This window comes from Branchiostoma lanceolatum, chromosome 9 (genome assembly GCF_035083965.1).
Source record: "Branchiostoma lanceolatum isolate klBraLanc5 chromosome 9, klBraLanc5.hap2, whole genome shotgun sequence".
Taxonomy (NCBI): domain Eukaryota; kingdom Metazoa; phylum Chordata; class Leptocardii; order Amphioxiformes; family Branchiostomatidae; genus Branchiostoma; species Branchiostoma lanceolatum.
This window is the reverse complement of record NC_089730.1, coordinates 159,405-178,489: the sequence shown is the minus strand read 5'-3', so window position 1 is coordinate 178,489 and position 19,085 is coordinate 159,405. Positions and strand designations below refer to the sequence as shown.

The following is a 19,085-nucleotide window of genomic DNA, read 5'->3' as shown; positions in this document are numbered from 1 at the left end:
ACACAGTATGGTATAGGGCATAATACTATTAAGATTCTTTATTTTCACTTCTTCACATTTCCTTTTTTATTACTTTGGAACTGATTTTGGCATTCTACGACATTGGTATCGTTTTTCAATATGTTATTTCTAATGTAACGTCATATATTTTTTCAAAGTTACGGCATATATTTGAGCATGTTGCTTATATCATATAATTATTATGAAAGCTCATTGGTTGAGTATGAGTACGGAATAAAAGACCTGCTGGTTGTGATATCATATTTTGTCGCCCCAATTCTTGTTTAACAAGATTTATGATCTCAAAATTTGAAAATATAAGAATCTTGTTTTTTTTCCCGCCTTTTTTTTTATCCCCTATCTCATTAGTTTTGGAGTCTGCGGAAGATGTCATCCATAAAATGTACCTGCTGTGGCCTAAGTTAGTATAACTTAGAATTTAAAGGTTTCGATACCAGGCAAGAGTGCAGGCAAGGTGGCATTTACTACCAAGGAGGTTAAAATAAGATTAAGGTATTACACCTTAATACGTAATGTTACTTTATATTTCATGGCATAAATTTTGTATTGGGATCCTGTCCAAATCTTATCGACAGGAAATGCAGGAATACATTCATGTTTGAATCAGTAGAAGTCCAGTCAAAAAATCGGTGCAATAGCTCCAAGAAGTCCTCCAAGAGTACAGCGTTGGACATACTTGCTTTTCAAGGAGGTTTCATCTGATTAGAACCTTGCTTTTACTTTCATGAGCTTAGAGCAAGAATATTGATGACTAGAAAGTTCTTATCATTCTAGCAACCAATATTCTTGCTCAGCTCAGGAATGTAAAAAGTTTTATTTTTGCACCATAATTTTTACAGTACATTGTACTAATAACAAAATACTATCGGATCCTCAGGGTTAGGGTTGGATCATATTGAGGTGTTTTCACAAGCCTTATGAAATGAACATCACACTGGAGCTCTTTGTCTGACAACCGTATCATCTTATTGATGAGAAAACATCTACGTAATGCCTGCGACTGAATAGCCAAAAGCAAAAATAGTTTGTAGTTTATAACCAAACCCAAGCAGGTATTGTTTTACCTGTGTCAAAAGTCTGCAAGAATGTTCTACATTAAAGAGTCAGACCAGGTTCACGTTAAACCCAACAAGGAAGGTGTCTGCATTATCATTATTGCACAGTGCTGTGAAATGTGCGAAAGCACCAGAATTTGATTCTGTCAAGTTTGACAATCCTTTTGACAGTCAATATCAACACATCCCTCGATAACTAATACATGACTTTTTTGTACATGTGATCTGTAAATGTTTGATAACAAACACTATGTACAGAACGGCCTGTCGCAATATTGGAAGTATGGTAGATAGCTTTGTAACATCTGTATAACCTACGTAAAAACTATGTAACACAGTGAAGTACAAAATGTACCTTAAAGTCTTGTATGTACCTTTATACGTGCCTTGTAGCCACTTGTATTACCTTGCCTAAGGTAAACCACTTGCATACTGTATAATGTTCAGTTACCAAGGCTCGGCCCCTTGAAATAGTCTTCAGCTAGTTGGGTAGCCCTGGCTGTATGTTTTATGGAATATAAGTGAAAGCTCTGACTGGATTCAAGTTGTAGTCCTCTGTAACAGCATAGTAACGGGGATCAAACAGAATCCCTGTTTGGTTGATTCTGAGCGATATTCAACACTTGAAACAATGATGTAAGGGCCGGGACAAACGTTTAAATCATGATGGGTGTCTGACTGTTCAGCAGGAAAGTCATCGGAGAAGTGAGAGAAAGCTAGGCATGGATAACGGGCTAGCAGTATGTAGGATTTTAGGCATTGAGCATATTCCAAATCTGGATTACAAAAACTTCATTTGACTGACAGTTTAATACCACCACTTTTTACCATACTAGTATTTGTCGCACCGGGAACGTCCCACATGGCAGCTTTGTGAATACATGTACCATAGACTCAAGTATGTAAATGGTGACTGAACACCTTCCAATAAAACACAACACTCAACTCCAATCAAACCTCCAAGTTTAATTGAGCATGATATATTCTACCACACTTTATGCAAATCCTGACAAGTTTACAGTACACAAATAGTACAATCACTTATGTTTGTTGCCCACAAAATCACATACATGTATTTACATGTTTTATTCCAATATTATTTATTCTTTAAAGTTGTTTATCACACAGATCTAATTCTGTGGTAAATCATTATCATATATGAGTAGGTGGAGCCAGAATAACATAACTGGAGATCCAGATATATAGTACTTATTGGTATCACTAAACTGTACATAGGATAGACACTGGAATATCAGGTCCTGATTTGTTACCTATGTCAATGTCTGAAACAACTTAAGTATAATCATCTTCAAGCAGATTTACCTGTGGCAATGACAGTATCCAAAGGGCAAAAGGACTTTGTGTCATTGCCATCAGTAAATCTGCTCGGAGGTCAAAAGTCATAGACTAGCTCCCTACTCTCTTCATAATCAGAAACCTATAGATTTTGCAGCTGTTGCAATGGCGGCTAGCAAAAACCAATTACAAGTACATGTAATTTTTTGATGGATCCTATTTGCTTTTACCAAACTTTGAAAAGTGATCAAGCCCCCTACAATACTTGAAGGTTGGGCTCTACTGCTGAAAACAATATACCTGGCAGAATTGGTCATCATCTGTGGAAGCTTGATAAGCCGTTATCTCCACACAAGAGCCCTAAGTCAATGGGAAACAATGCCTCTGCTAAATAATCACAACTTCTGTCCTACCAGCATTCTGGGCATTTCTAGCAGGGCATACTATTTTTTTTACATTCAATCAATTGCTGGTAAGTCAATCCAAACAGATGCATCACCCCAGTAAAACATGTTCACTCCACATTTCATCATGAATAATAATTACATGCAGTAGTGCCAAATCTGCAGCATTAAGCTATTGCTTTATCTGGACTTAACGGTACACTTGTAGAAGCCTTTCTGTACCTCTAGTTTGGCTGTAGTTTGAAAATAAGCCCTAAGATCACAGCTGGTTGGACCTGAATTTGCAAAGGCTAAAATAATTGCTCACAAAACAAGGAAATGTCCAAGATTGTATGGTAAACAAAGAAGATAATGTAAAGCTAAAATTAGCTTTGGTCTCAACTTTTTCCATCTGTTACAGTTCTAAATATGCCAAATTCTTCAAGATCTGTTTCAGTTACTTTCTGTCTCAGCTGTCCCCTGTCAGTCTACATGTCACATCTCAGCTATGACTAGGGACAGGTACATGGAACCTGTACAGGTTGATGCAAGGCCACTCCAGAACTGTACAGTTTTACTACATCTGCGTCTGTACCTTCACAGAGGCAGACATATTGTCCCCTTTTTACAGGATTGGAAGTCGAAAGTATTTGACATATTGGCATTACTGTTCATCTTGACAGTACTGATTTCTGTACGACCAAAAGTGTTTTCCTATATCACTACATGACCCGTGGTCTCAGGTCTAATTACTACAGACAAGGCACAGATGTGACTAACATAACATTCATTCATAGATGACTAACTACACATTGTGTATGCGTGTATTAAACAATGTTGTGCTAATGTGTACAAATGAAGTGCTAAAGTACAACTGTCGATAGATCACATACAGCTACATGTAACTCTACATGAGTTGGTACAAATTTCTTGGTTGGGCGACAGCAGGTCTGTGCTTGACATACATATAAAGGTTTCCACTGCCACTGCTGTGTTTCACTCAAGTATTATTTTCCCTGATGTTATTTTTCTTGTTCTGGTAATTTGTCCAGTTGTATTTCCAAAAGGTGCCATGCTTTGAATCTTAGACCAACACATGGGGGTTGCTGAGGAGTGTGTGATAAGGCCACACCCATGGATGTGTATCATACGTTGGTTCCTGTGTCACAATAGTAAAGCCAAATGACCTGAAATTTAGTTTGGGACTGGCCTGGAAAGACACCTTCAACTTTCTTTCATTCTTCAAGATGCAGGATCTAAAATGATTTCAAATTATTTCTAATACATTTTTACAGCTATTTTCACCCCAAACATATAATGTACATCTTGGGCCAGTGATGAACTCAAATGGCAGAACCCGGAATTTGGAATGATAGTAGCATGGAAATAAAAGCTTTCAGAATAGTACTGACATGAGGTTTACTGTTTTTATTTGGATGCAGACCTTTCAAGCAATCTTTTCTGCTATCTGGTACAAAAATTCTACATTTTGAACTTCTGCCAAATGACCTGAAATTTAAAAGAGGGGTAGGTTTTATCCAGGTGGTAATGTTGGGATAGACTCACTTGTATACAGCACAAGTACATCCCTCTCAGAACCTGAATCAGGACAGGAGCTGACAAAATGTCTTTGTGACTGATAATTTCCCATGGAATTAAAAACATTATGGTTAAATATATTTTCTAATTAACAATGTCAATTGGGGGAGTCACAATCTTAGAACAACAAAGCCATAGATGAGCTACTGCTCCACATGGGAGCTTCACTGTCTGCTAAAGGTTTCACAGCAAAGATTTCCACAGGGTGTGACTGTCCTTCAGCTGTGGACTGACCGGCCTCGGGCGCTTTGCTGGCTACTGAGCGCTGCTGGCCAGCCACCACGTCAGACGTCACCTGACTCGGCTGATATGAGTGCAGACCACCTGAAGAAAGCAAATACATCTGTCTGATTTTCATATTCGTACGAAGATCTTTCTGTGACGGTAATCAACACACAAGCATTCGACCATCGTGAGAAGGACCAGAGGATCTAAGTTTGATACTACCGGTACGTATGCTGCAGCTGTACCTGAAACCTTGTCCCCTGCTGCCGTGGTGAGACTGGGCGTGGTACGGAGTCCTGCTGGAGCCTGCACACTCTCTCTGTCATCCTCCTCCAGTAAAGACTGCTCCGACGGGTACTCAAAGGTAGTCGGGGAGTCATTAAAGGAGATCTTCAGCTGAAATGATAGAGAAACCTAGGTTTGTGCCCATTAACGGATGAAGGCCCTGTTTTAACTTACCACTATTTCAATTTCTGATTCAACATAACGGCAGACTATGACTCATCAAACTGTGTTGACAACTGAGGCCACACCACTTTGATTTCTTGGATTTCTGCAGAAGTTGATGAGCCGGCAGGGAAAAGATAGAAAGAAAGAATAGGACCAGACATAATGGGCACACATGGCCCATAGATCCACAGTCAACAGACATTGCTAGTAAAAGGAACGTCTGAATACAATGTGCCTGACAAAAGTTAGGTTACAAAGATATTCCTATGCAGTTTTACTTGCAGCAAGGGAAAATCCTTTATATTTCAGTAAAAATAATAATTCTCATTCAATTTAGAACCAAGTGTGCAGGGACAGCTCATGATGCTTGCATATTAATGATATTATCCACTAATATCTGTAAGGTCAGGGCCGGCTAGCTTTACGGGTATCTGACAATCTTCTAGGACTGGTCAGTCTGACGACCTGCTGGGATCGAAGTAGTGGACCAATATCTACCCATGAGAAAATCACTCTTGCTCGATTGTGCTTGTGGGGTAGGACATGCGCAGACGCACTCGCCCGATTGGCACTTTCACTTGCCCCGGGCAATGGGGCCAATGGACTTGTCCAACCACTTAGGGAATGCATGGTATGGTCTGCATGGGGTTAGTGATGAGTATTATGATATTGTTTTACAAAACACACATCATGTAATTCACCACAAGTGCAATTCTGCAAAAAGTTGGCTGATTATGTATTCATTGATACATAATCCATTGGAAAATAACACCCCCTTCTGGAGTTCAAGGCTCCTTTAACATCTCAATCACATTTCAACTTTGAAGGTAACTTGGTTCTCGGATTCACCACTTTTTTTCTGATTTGAAAAACATACAAATACACAAAAATCACATGTACCATTCAGGATAAGGACCAAACCCAACATACGCATATTTTTTGCACCAACAGTTGAAGGAAGTTATTGTCTTCCTAGTAGTTACATTTTTTCAAATTTATCAATGTAGTGAAATTCATTTGGGTCCATCACAGGATGCATGTTTCCTTTTCATCTTTATTTCATTCACCCGATCTATCATTTTACTAAAAAATTATCCAGAGAGCAAAGAATTGGTATGGTATGCTGTGTTGATAACATGGGGAAGCTAGAAACTAGAAAGGCAAGGACTTTTTAAAGCTGTAGGTGCTAAAACATGAGCACTTTGGGAAAGATTGATATATCCTGATATATCCTGACCTGATTGGCACATGGTACAGGGCTCGAAATAGTGGGTGCATGTGCACCCAGTGCACCCAAAATTGGAGCTGTGCACCTAATTTTTGACTGTGGGTGCACTGGTGCACCTAAATATTTTTTGTAGCCAATAGGGTAAAGGTACTCTCCAAGCAGAGCTAGGGTTTCGGCTGGTTTTTGACGTGTTTTTAGGCGTTTTTGTCATGCCTTCTACTTTGTCATCGTTTTTGTTGTGTCGCCAACCCAAGCTCTGCAGGCAGACGGAAGCTTCAATGCCTAATAAACCTAATCACTCCAACACATTACAAGCGTTTCACAAGAAAGTGCGAAGCGTGCCCGGCCAGGCACGGGATTCCCTCCCCACGCGCCACAGAATTTCCGGCCCAGTTTCACCAAGAGCATAATCCTCTAGTAATAATCCTCGGTCTATCGGTCGTGGCCATGTTTTCATGCCATGTTCTTACGCTTCCCCTACTCGTTGGCTAACTGCAATTACTTTAGTATGAAAATAACAGCTCAACGTGCAGCCAAAGACATCTGGAGTTTACAAAGTCGCCACGATACTCAACTACGATCCAGGCCATTTGGGCCGTCGTACCAGAAGACGATATACAGCCCGAAATAGCCATAGATTTTCTCATTTTTAATCCCCACTGCGAAAATGCAATGCTGTATAGTGGGAGGATATCGTAGAATCTAAAAAAGTCTCTAAACTACTACCCACAAATAACGTTACATACAAAACAGTCAGGACGCCATGTTGGAAAGGCGCTTCAATGTCCGTCAACAAATGACTTGCCTATCGTGACCGCACTTCATTTACACCACCCAAAAACCATCAAAGAACGAATCACACAAAAATCTGTACAATCCTCTGGTGTTATTTGGGGATTTTTAAGTCTCTGTTGGTAGAACTCCGTCGCCCATTTCGCTGTTGTTGTTGAAAAGTTCCGTCCAATCTGAAAACAGCAAGCGGCGGCATTGGTAACCGCATGTAACATAAACAAGGTACGTGTTCCCGTTCATAATCCATACGATGCCTTAGATAATGATGATAATAATTTCTAGTAATGCAGTTCAAGTTTATACGTAATACACATTTATTTCATACGTCTTGTTCATGCATCATTGTATTTTTCTTGTGAGGTATCCAATGCCTGAGTTGTATTTCCCCTGTATAAATAAAATGAAATGAAAAAATGGAAATGTACGTTATGATGCTATCAATGATCATACCGGCGTGGGATCGTGGACAACAGCCTGTCGCATGAATAGGGCAGCCAGCGGGGGACCGGCGCGGCCTGGTGAACGCCGCTCTACACTTGCCGGATGTGTGATAATCCGGGGCAGTAAAATTGTTACCACTAATGATTATCTAATGGTTCTCGGGGAGGAGTACTGTCACCTTTCTTCAATGGAAGTAAATAGGTTTGCCTCGCCCCGAGGTCAGTGCCTGCAGAGCTTGGGTTGGCGACACAACAAAAACGATGACAAAGTAGAAGGCATGACAAAAACGCCTAAAAACACGTCAAAAACCAGCCGAAACCCTAGCTCTGCTTGGAGAGTAGGGTAAAGGTACTATTGTAAACTAGTATACAGAATATTCTTGAAATGTAAATATAAAAAACAGCATGATAACTTTTTGCTGTACTTTATTTAATGAATTATTTGCTTGAAATTTTGAAGTTAGCTATAGAATTACAGATTGAAGTTCTAAGAAAGGCAGCAGCGTTAAACTTGTCATTATGTTCTGAAGAACATTCAACTTTATTCTATCTGGTGCACCCAAAATTCTTTCTGTGCACCCAATTTTTTGACTTGGGTGCACCAGTGCACCTATTCCCAAAGATGAATTTCGAGCCCTGTGGTATCATTTTCAACAAGAAATTAAAATGGTGTAGCCTTAGATGTTAGATACAGGAAACATAGAGTTTAATACCACACTGAGAGCACAATCAGTATATGTACATTATGTCAATCAATGACAATACTCATTCTTAACAATGGGAAAACTGACCTTCTTGCTCTCTCCCTTGGATATAGATGACTTGCTCAGTATCTCATATCCTCCAATAACAACATAGTCAGCTACAGTCAGCTTCCTCACTGTGGCTTTGTGCCGGGGTGGAGCAATGGGCGACACGTCTAGAGAGGGGGGGCTGGCAGGCTTGGAAAGTTCTGATCCTGTGGCAAACAGTGACATCAGTCAAGACAATTGTATACAGCTCAGTACAACTGTCTCAAACATTGCTCACACGCACAGTATGTTCACACACACACACACAGACACACACACATTTTCAGACTTGAAAACATAACCTTCTTGGCAAAGGTAAAATTACATGATCTTGAAGTAGGCTATATGTAATATTATTAAGACTGAAGTGGATCTACATGCATGGGTCACAACTCAACATTAAACAATCTTGTACTAGTGGCATATTGAAGTTGAAATAATACATTGCAACTGTTCCCACCTGCTGGTGAAGATTGCATTGTTCTAGTCAGAGTTTGGTCACCTGTCTTTCCTGACTGGATGCTGTTCTTGTCCTTTGAAATGGAAAAAAAAAAGAGTTTAATTTGCCTTTCATATTCTATGTTTTCTATAAAAGTATAAGTAATAGGTTGGCAGGAATCCTTCCAACAACAAAAAATAAAAATGTAAAATGTAACAAGTCAGTGATACTGTAAAAGGGGAGATATTCGTGATGGTTTTATGTTTGCGTTTTTCACGGTGACCTCTTCACTGTGAACTCAAAACCCCAGCGAACCTTCCTCCTTTCAAATTGAGTAAAGTAAAGTTAACTGTGAACTTAAAACCACCGGGAACACAATTTTCTTTCTACCACAAAATTTAATCCCTGCGCACATTTACCCTTTAACAAGGGACAGCTTTTCTGCATGTTAAAACATGTCAGAAAATGTGTAGCACAAAATCGTTAGGCAGAAACATGTGATCCTGTGAATGTGATACAATTTTTCATCAGTCACCTGAATTTTCGTTTGAAAACTCCTGATTTCTAGGTCCCTTGGGAATAGGTCCCTCGGATTGGAATAGTATAACTTTTGGGGCTTGAAACCTGAAAATTTGAAAATCAAATAAATTCTGTACTGCAAAATGTAACTACTTCAGGCTTTTCTCCATTCTTTTAGCTTAATTTCAACTTTATTCTCAAGCAGATTCTTTCACATGCAAACTTCAAAACTTTTTTGCGTGTGAAAACATTTGAAAAGCACTTGGAAATCACTTGGTTTTGAACTGTAGAATGCGACAATAGGATACTTAATTTCCTATTAAAAAACTTGTTCAATTAGGAAACAGATGTAAAATCATTAGTTGCAGGGCTTGAAATTCATTTTTGGAAATAGGTGCACTGGTTCACCTAACCGAAAAAATTAGGTGCGCAACATGAAGTAACAGTAGAATATCAGCAAAACATAATCACAAACCCTACTGCCTCTTATGAACCAGTGTTCGATTTTACCTTTACCCTAACGCCTACAAAAATATCTAGGTGCACTGGTGCACCCAGTCAAAAATCAGGTACACAGCTACATTTTTTGGGTGCACAAAGGTGCTCAGTATTTCGAGCCCTGTCATGCAGTAACATTTTTCTGACTAAAATTTTGTAGGGCACATTTTCTGACACATTTTTTCTTCACACTCAAATTTTTTACGCCCACAGTGGCAGATGGGCATTTTGTATAAAGGCACAAAACAGTCAAAATCAGCACTTCATGAGTATATAACTTGTAAGGACATGACAGGCAAAAACACGTTATGAGTCAATATGACCACCAAAGATTAGGGTTTATGAAATAATTATGGAGAACATTGTACCTGAGACTTTGTTGATATCTCTACATCATCAATGTTGGTAGTGGGGAGCTCTTCTCTCTCCCGTGTGCCCGATTTCCGCTGGACCGCCTGCCCGTTCACACTGGATACAGATGGAGGCTGCGGTGCTGGTGCCTTTTTCCGCCCAGGGTGTGTTTTTCTGTTGTCTGAGGGAACTTGGCTGTCCTGCTGCAGAAAGGTGCTGTTTGCATGTAGGTTTGACTGTGGTCCGTCCCTTGGCTCAAGAACAGGTGTGGTTGTGGGAGTATCATTACTACTACTAGGCAGTGTGATGCTGCTTTTATGTTCCTTGCTGTTTAATTGTTTCTCTGTGGGCTTTCTCGCCTTTCCTGATTGATATTCACTGGGATTATCTTTTAGAAGTTGAGTAAGCGGCCTGATGACAAAGGACGCATCATTTTTCTGCTCTACATTGATATTTTTTCTTGAACTTGAAGAGTCTTGTTTCTTGTTTGGCTGAAGAGGAGGAGGTAAAGCTGGACTCTTGTCATCTTCCTTTGCTCCACTGTCTTGGTGGTGGGAAGGCTCCTTTTCCTTTCTGTGCTGGTTCTTTGTCTCGGTGTTCTTGCCAGCAGGCCTCCTTGGCTGCACTATGAATGTATTTTTGGACTGTGCTTTGATACTGGCTATAGCAGTGGCCACTGGGTCATTCTGGTTTTCAGCAAGCTTAGCACTGGAGTTTGCCTTTGTTGGGATGATTTGAATCCCTTCTTCTGGTACATTTTTGCTGTGCAAAAGATTGCCAGACTCCTTCCGTGTTGGGCCCGGCTCATTCCCTAATGAGATTTTCTTCTTGAACTCGCGCTTATTAACTTTGGCAGCATGACTTTGTCCAGACGACTGGACATGGTTCTCTCCCACAGGTGCACTCCTGGTCACACTGACTGGTTTCACCCTCAGTGATGGCTTGCTGCTTGTGTCATTATGCAAACGGTAATTTGTCATCTGATCCTTGGGTGATTCTCTTGTGCTTTGCTGTGATATTGGTTCAATACTGTCTACCTTGACCTTCTCTGTCTTTTTCCCTCTGGGCTCTGTGGTTTCCTGCATTTTGGACTGTGATAATGACCTTGGTCTGATGTTTGGGGATGTGTCCACAGTCACACTATCGTCACTTCCAGACTTCTGAATGACATACGGTGGAATTGTATCCAGTTCACTCAGATTTTCACAGCTTGAGTAGTGAAACTGGGTTCTCTTCTTTTGAGCCTGACTTGGCTGTTGTACAACATCCAGTAGACTGTCCATGCTTCCGGCTGCAGACAGACTGGACTTTTGGCCTTTACGTTGACGTGTGTTCGATTTGACAGTTTCTGGTACTTTCGTTCTGGTGGCACTCAGTACGTCCGCCCTTTCCCGCGGTTCATCACCAAATTTCCCCCTCAGTCTGTTGACTTTTCCACTCAAGGTGCACGGCACTGATTTGTCCTCTGTATCATCTTTCTCGATAATGATGACTTCCCGTTCAGGCTTGGCATCTCGAAGGAACGAAAACACATTCTGCGCTGGCGGCCTCTCCAATCCTGTGGGTGCCAGCCCTTGAACACTCTCCTTCCCCATATCTGCTTGGAGATCATAGCCGGATCCGCCATATTTTTCTATGATAATTACGTTGTTAGGGATTCCCACCCCCCTCGGACTGTGTGGCTTGTGTTGTCCACTGTGCGCTAGACTGTCGTTCCTGTCGTATGAAGGTGAACGGTTTCTCGATTGCCATTTAACGAAGATATTGTCATGCACCGAGACGATTTTTTCCTCCGACACACCCTGTTCCGTCCACACGTCTGTGGAGCGGCAGGTGTCAGGCCCGCCCTCCCCTAGCGACGACTCGCCGTTCTGCTCCAACACACCTGTACGCCTGGTCTGACCAGCATCTTCATTCTGGACCACGTTGTGGTCAGTGGAATCGACAACAGGAGTCTTCTGGTCACTTCGAGACTGTCTTTTCCTGACCAAGATATCCCTCTTCCAGGCAGGCATCCGGTTCAAGCGAGCTTCATGTTCGGCTTGACGCCGCCTCTCCTCCGCAGCCTTTCTTTGCCGCTGTTCCACCAAAACCTGCTTCCATTGCGGAAGGGACATCATGGTGTCAGCTTTACTGTTTCACTTCTACAGTAAATAGAGCCGTAACGCTAAATTTGTGGGAACAAACTGACAAAGACATAGTCCCAAATTCCTGGCGAGACCAGAGAGCGTCCTGGACCGCTAGTGTTGTGACGTCATCGACCCGTCGTGCATCTGGACAAGACCCCATAGGTTCCCAAACCCAGCTCCAAAACCTGCCTGTTGAGACTCCAGATGTTCACAGCCAGTAGAGTAGAGTAGAATTTTCGGTCAGGTAGGACTGTTCCAGTTTAGACCGCTCTTCATTGTAGCACCTGGCCAGTAGGTACTAGCCTGAGTGCCAGCCTTTTTAGCTCCCGTACGCTACCCAAGCTCCGCTCCTCGCCTCCTCCTGGCCGGCAGCGGAGCTTGGGTAGCGCAGCTGAGCTAGGGTAGGCTAGCGGACGGAAGTTAAAAAGGCTAGCTGACACTCAGGCTAAGTACTAACTTAGGTACCGAGTCAGTTAGCCTGTATTTACACAAGCTCTCGGCCGGAGGTTACAGGCCGGCTGGCCACTAGGAGCGCGATTCGTCAGGCTACCGAGTCAGTGGGCAGCAGTTTGGCTCCCCAAACGGACAGTGTAGCTCCCCGACAAGCCAGTTTCAACTGGTGTTTATTGTGCTCCTAAATCAACACCGTGAACAATCTGCAAAGTCATCTGTCGACATCTATCTCTCTGACCTCTGACTCACGTCCCCGGCTTCGGCCATAGTGACCGAGGCTGGCATTGTACCTTGACTCACCATGAGGCATTGGTCTCTGTTCTCTCTAACGTTACCCATTGTGGGCCTATACCCGACATCTCCACGGACGGGAAAAACATTTAGCAGAAGTTGGCCAAAAACCGTATTTCATGTTAAAGTTAACGCTAACCTCATTGATCACAGCTAGTGGCAGAGTGAGCGAGTGGTAACGTTGGTACACATACAGGAGCCATACAGATAACACTAGAAAAGCAACACTTTCGAGAAAACGCAGGATATTCCCCTCCTAAAGGTACCTACATGTGAAGTATGACATCCATAGCATGTACCGTAAGGGAAATACAAGTTTCTGCATAAATTATTCAAAAGAGGTCCTCATTAGCATATTTCATGTCCAGGTTTATGCACCTTTCCAAAAGGGACCTACGTGTCAGATATAACATCCGTAGCATATATTGTAAGGGAAATACAAGTTTCTGCATAATTAATGCAAATGAGGTCCTCATTAGCATAATTTATGGCCAGGTGTGTTCACCTTTCCTAAAGGTACCTACATCTCAAATATGAAGTCCGTAGCATTTACCGTAAGGGAAATACACGTTTCTGCATATAAATTATGCAAATGAGGTCATCATCAGCATAATTTATGGTCAGGTGTATTCAAATAGTCTTCATTTGAAAAATCTACATTGACTGTTTGCAACTAATTTGGTACTACTTCCAAACACATTCGCGTCATTCTGTCACATTCCCATCATTACTAGTAAACGACGCAAAAGCAAACCGCGCGAAACCACCCTTATTTCTGGTCGCCTACCAGAAATAGGCCAGCCGTAGAACGCTAAGAGATCGTCACACTCGGAAAATCCACCACTTCTGAACAAACTTCAGATCTTCGATCGCGCGTTCGATCGCGCATTCGGTGGTTCGTCGGAATGTTGGACAAAGTGGCGGACAACTCAAATGCCAGTGGGAAACGTTGCATATACTGGATTGAAATATATACTAGAATCTATTAATACTATAAAAGATTAGTTAGAGAAATGCCGAGAGATAGCTTACAGTACGAAGCCTTTTTAGTACAGCAGGACCTTCATAGGAGAAAGATACCATGCTGGCTTTCAAATATTAGTAAAATCTTGGCGGAGTCAGGCTTTGCCTACCTTTTACTTAGCAAAGATCGAAACACGCTTTCCGCGCAATCTGAACTAAAACAAAGGCTAAAAGACAACTTTCTTCAACATTTTACTCACAACTGAACTCTTGTGGTGAAAAAGGGAAGTATGGAAACAAATTAAGAACTTACAAAAAATTTAAGATTACTTATGAAAAAGAAAAATATCCAGATATACAAAATTTTAACTATCGCCGAGCTATGACTAAACTAAGGATCAGCGATCATCCACTACAAATTCAAGTTGGCAGGTACGACCAGACTCCACCAAATAACAGAATATGTACATTCTGTAACAATGATTGCATAGAAGATGAAATACATTTTATTATGGAATGCTCACTATACTCAGACATGCGCAGACCCCTTGTAAGTTACATACAACTAGACAAGAAATATGCACATCTTACAAATAACGAGTTATTCACATGTTTTATGTCTTCTAGAAACTACGATATGATTGAAAAACTATGTGAATTTGTATACAAATGTTTCAAGAAGAGAGAAGAGACTCTGTAGATTTTGATGGAATATAGAACAATGTTCCTTTTCTTTTACTTCATGTTATCTAATGCATTTAGCCCATGTTGGGCATAAATATGCAAGTTCATTGTCATTGTCATATGTCAAGACGTTTTCACGGCACAACAAAGTCGTCTTCTTACGTTGTGAATATGGCTGTGCATTGTAATCAGGTAGATTTATGGCAAGGTAGATTAAGGTTAAGTAAGATAAAATTGACCGGAAACAGCGACCATTTTTATTGTCTTGATGTCGGTATTAGAAACTACAACAACTTGTACGTACGCACGGCCGTGCATTTGTGTCACCGCAGACATTGTTCCAGTACAACTACAAAGTTCATTGTCTTCAGAGACTGAAGGGATGGATATCTTTTTGGTTGAAGCTGGTTCTCCAAAATGGAAAGAAAAACCACCTGTTCTCCTTGGAACGCCACGTGCCAGAGATGTGACGTCATGATAGTCGACTCGTACTCAGGGTGGTGTGGAAAGAATCCTGAGTACGAGAGGGACTGGTAGATGTCTACTGTTTTGCTGCCTGATTTGATATTCCACCACAGCATCTGCGAATGATCATTGATTGATCTGCTTGAATATCAATTCTAATGTTAACCAAGTTTCAACAACAGTTGACCTTAATAGTTTTGTGATTTAAATGGTAAAATTTTGAAAAATAAGTTGATCCGTGATCATAGGAAAACGTAGTTGTAAAATTAAAGAAACGTTTAGGCACTGGAAAAAAACTACAGCAAACCACCCGAAGACCAATGATCTTATGTGACAAGAATATTGTTTTTTTATCCGTCATAAATGTAAACAGGGATGTGAGGTGTTAACCTGCACAAGACAAACACGTCAAGCGCTTTCAGAGCTGTTTGTTAAAGCAAGATGTGGAATGGACTGCTGGCAGTACTTCTACTAACCTTATTTCTGAACAGGTAAGTCAGATTTTGAAGCCAGAGCTCACCCCCCTCCCCCATCAGTAACGTGAACCTCATGAAGTCTTACCCCGACTTTAATCGTTTATAAATCAAAATGTACTTTTTACGTGTTTCAGATTTCTGCTATTTTTACAAACCAGTTGTTTTTAACTCCCACCAGTGTGGCGACCCATCCATACCCTACCCCCACCACGGTACATGTAGTTAGCAGGAGCCAACTGTAACGTGCTATAGCAGATGTAGAAAGGACATGTAGGATGTAGTATACTACATGTACATCATAAGTGGGTGGCAAAAGTACCGAAGGAACGGGTTTGTTCAGTACTGAAGGTGCCTTCCGAACTAGATTTCCAGTACTGGGCGTCCAGATTTGAGGCAACTTCAGTACGTTGTTGCTGTTACATTATTGTTGTTGTTGTTGTCCATAGTATTATAGTACTACTACTAGTACAGTAGAATCCGCTTAACTGCACCACCCATTTGTCAGCGTTTTTGGTGCAATTATCCGGCTGGTGCAATTATGCGAAATGCCCAGCTGGACCGCACCACCATGGTCGGGGGGTATATTGTTAGTCAGAAACACTTAGCGCAAAGAAAACATGGCCCTTTGCTGAAAATAAAGAAATGACTACGAACCTGTTTTGATTTTGCATTCTTTCATATTTCCATGCGATCTACCGCATTAACTTACAACACATGTAACGTTACAGGGGAGGCATTCTTAAACATCGTCATGGGATAACAGTTTCTGTGTTACATTACGTAGAGTACAGTTGTCCATTTACGTTAATCATGTACCGCCATGAAACTAGGAATGGAAAGTAAAACTTAATACTGATTACGGGTGAGCCCAGGGTACTGCCCCCTCTCATGTCTGGACAGATTTGACTGTCGACACCATGGTAGTGAATTGTACAATGTATCCAGTGGGTAGATATGATTAGATGACTAATAGATCAATGACAGATCATTCTCCTTATAGCAGAGCCGAACCCGCATTTACCTCGTTCCGGTGAATGCAGGTAGTTTCTACGGCCGCAGATTCAGCTCTGCCATAAAATAATGTGACATCACGTCAGCACCGCACCACCAAAAGCGACTGCTATGTCTGTAGCCCTTACCGAGTCACTGTGTGGTTTCCGACTAGATGTACGTAAAGACGCCGGTCTTTTATTATTGCAGCAGTACATGTATGTGACAATAGCACTGCCGGGAACCTCTAACCACCGACAACACCCCATGTCACCCTTAACGAGAAATCAAATCCTCGCGAACTTGAATGCATTCATAGTAATAAGACCAATCTTTATTGAGTACAGCATGCTGTCTGCCAAAGCGTAATGCCGCCTTTGGTAGGCGTGCGTCTCTTAATGGTTCCGACACGTCCCGTGACCCGCCTGGGACCTCCCATAGGATTCCTATCAATGTGACTGTCAATGGAGACCGCCTTCTTTTTTTTACTCAAAACAGTTTTAAACACATTGCCGGTATTGCGTCTTTACACCGGCAGGTATCGGCTCATTTGTACTGCGTTTGCCGATTTTTAGTGCATCTTTTAAGTCAACTTGTCGAGGATTTAAAAAAAAAATTGGTGCAGTTATCCGGCATTGGTGACAATGCGTGGTGCAGATATGCGGAGTCACTAACAATGCAGTGAATGGGAACCGGTTTGGGATTTTGGGATTTGGTGCAATTAAATGGAAGGTGCGTTTATCCGAGGTGCAATTAAGTGGCTTCTACTGTATTATACGGTAACAGTACATGTTTCGCTAGACGTGGTCTCTTGGTGCTGGGTTTCACTTGGTTCAGTTACGAGTCAATTGTCTCTCTACTAGGTACTTAACTCTTGGTGACTTGTGCTTGAGTACTGGAAAATTCCTACTCAGCTCTAGAAACCATGAGCTGAGGGATTTGTACCTGACGTATCTAGGGGTAGGAGTTTGGTCTCTCTCTAGGACACGTGGCCCAAGGTCAAAAGGTAAAAAAAATAATGTGGCTTTGGCACAAAATGGCAGGAGTCCAATTTTTAATGCTTTTGTATCTCTGGAGAATCTTCTGTAGCCGTGGAAGGGAACGTGAAGGCGTGAACGACAAAAGCTTTTGTGTAATGGCCTAGCTGTAGTACAGGTAATGAACGCAGCAAGTGTTGGACAAGACAGGACAATCTGGGAGCGTGAACGAAGTGATGATTGGTGGAACAACATTGTGCTACATTTTAATACAGACTCGGACTGGCAGGAAAATTTCCGTCAGAGCAAACTCACCTTTGATTATTTATGTGATAAGTTGCAGCCAACACTGCAGCGGCGGCTAGAATCAATCGAAGGCCCCTATCCCTGTGGAAAACACCCCCAGAACCAGCCGGAATCCCCGGCAATCCTGTCCACTTTGTGTTCCTTTTTTGGGCGGATCGGAGTCATGGGTCGCTGTGGGCGGATGCGGGTTTGTGGGGGTACTGCTATGGTAAATTAGGAAGGCAATTACACAAAATTTGGCCACTTCAAAAAGAATTATGGACATGAAATAGTTTTCCCTATGATCATGAATCACAGGGAACACACAGGGTAGCATGTGGGGTCCAGTGATTATTGGACCAAGAAGCCAAAAGACCGAATTCCAGCTGTGTTGTTCACCCAAAATGCACACTACTAGAAAGGGTTGCAGTCCTTACGACAGGACGTTAAGCTTTGTTTCACTATTTATTGTGCCTTTCGAAAAGAGCTAGGAGAATTTTCCCCGTACAATGAACCTGGAAATTAAGTACTGTATATAGCGTCTGTCTTCTCTGTCACGATCAGTGGGAGAATGATTCTTCAGTGAGCCAAACTGGATGTTTGTTTGTGCCTTTATTTAAACTCGAAAAAATGCTCCAATCGGCCATCAGGGCCGCTTTTCATGGAGGTAGAGATGAGGGCATGTCAAGGGGTCAAAATAACAATAAATAACTAAATGCTTGGTCAACCAAGGTGACTCAAAATTACAACAATAATGCAAAGAATAGATAAATAATGAATAAACAATAATAACAAATAATAATTTGTCAAATCGTTGTGTCCATAGCCGTTCAGTTACTGATGCGATATTCTTTTGAAGGTTGAAAGAGAAGATGCTGCCCTACTAGTAGCGTCCTGAGGTAGTGAGTTCCAGACAAGTGAACCAGCGTAGGCTAAGGACCTCCTGTATACCTCTCTTAAGGGCATGGGTACCACAAGGAGGTCTGTAGCACTTAATCTAGTGCTCCTGGTAGTTCTTTCCCTGCAGTAGGTGAACATCCGGCGCATGTAGGACGGTAAGCGGTTGTTCAAGGCCTTGTGTACCAGTAGGGCTTTGTGGTGCTTATGTATTGACTTGACATCTTTCCATCCCAGACGTGAGTGAACTTCTGCCGATAATGTTGATATGTTATGTTGGTATGTTGATAACTTTCACACAGGTAATTGAAATTTCCAAAGTTTTTAGCAAACGACCAGTCTGGAAAGTCTTGTTAGTGAATGACCAGTGACCCACAAAGTATCATTA

At 41.7% G+C, this 19,085-nt stretch overlaps 2 protein-coding genes across 2 annotated transcripts in view; one reads left to right on the top strand and one right to left on the bottom strand.

The window, feature by feature from the left end:
* Window positions 1–2,022: 2,022 nt before the first annotated feature.
* On the bottom strand, window positions 2,023–12,395 carry LOC136442151 (phostensin-like). The gene is made up of 5 exons (XM_066438824.1): window positions 10,105–12,395; window positions 8,741–8,813; window positions 8,281–8,447; window positions 4,825–4,975; window positions 2,023–4,678 (listed from the first exon to the last, which is right to left on the bottom strand). Exons 1-5 carry the CDS (start codon window positions 12,205–12,207, stop codon window positions 4,473–4,475), a joined length of 2,700 nt encoding a protein of 899 aa, XP_066294921.1. The 5' UTR covers window positions 12,208–12,395; the 3' UTR covers window positions 2,023–4,472.
* Window positions 12,396–15,364: 2,969 nt separating this feature from the next.
* The window catches only part of LOC136441197 (SUN domain-containing ossification factor-like), a 30,079-nt gene continuing 26,358 nt past the window's right edge, over window positions 15,365–19,085 (top strand). The window contains exon 1 of the mRNA XM_066437336.1: window positions 15,365–15,563. Within this exon, the coding sequence (XP_066293433.1) occupies window positions 15,514–15,563 (50 nt within the window). The 5' untranslated portion in view covers window positions 15,365–15,513. The remainder of the gene's footprint in view (window positions 15,564–19,085) is intronic.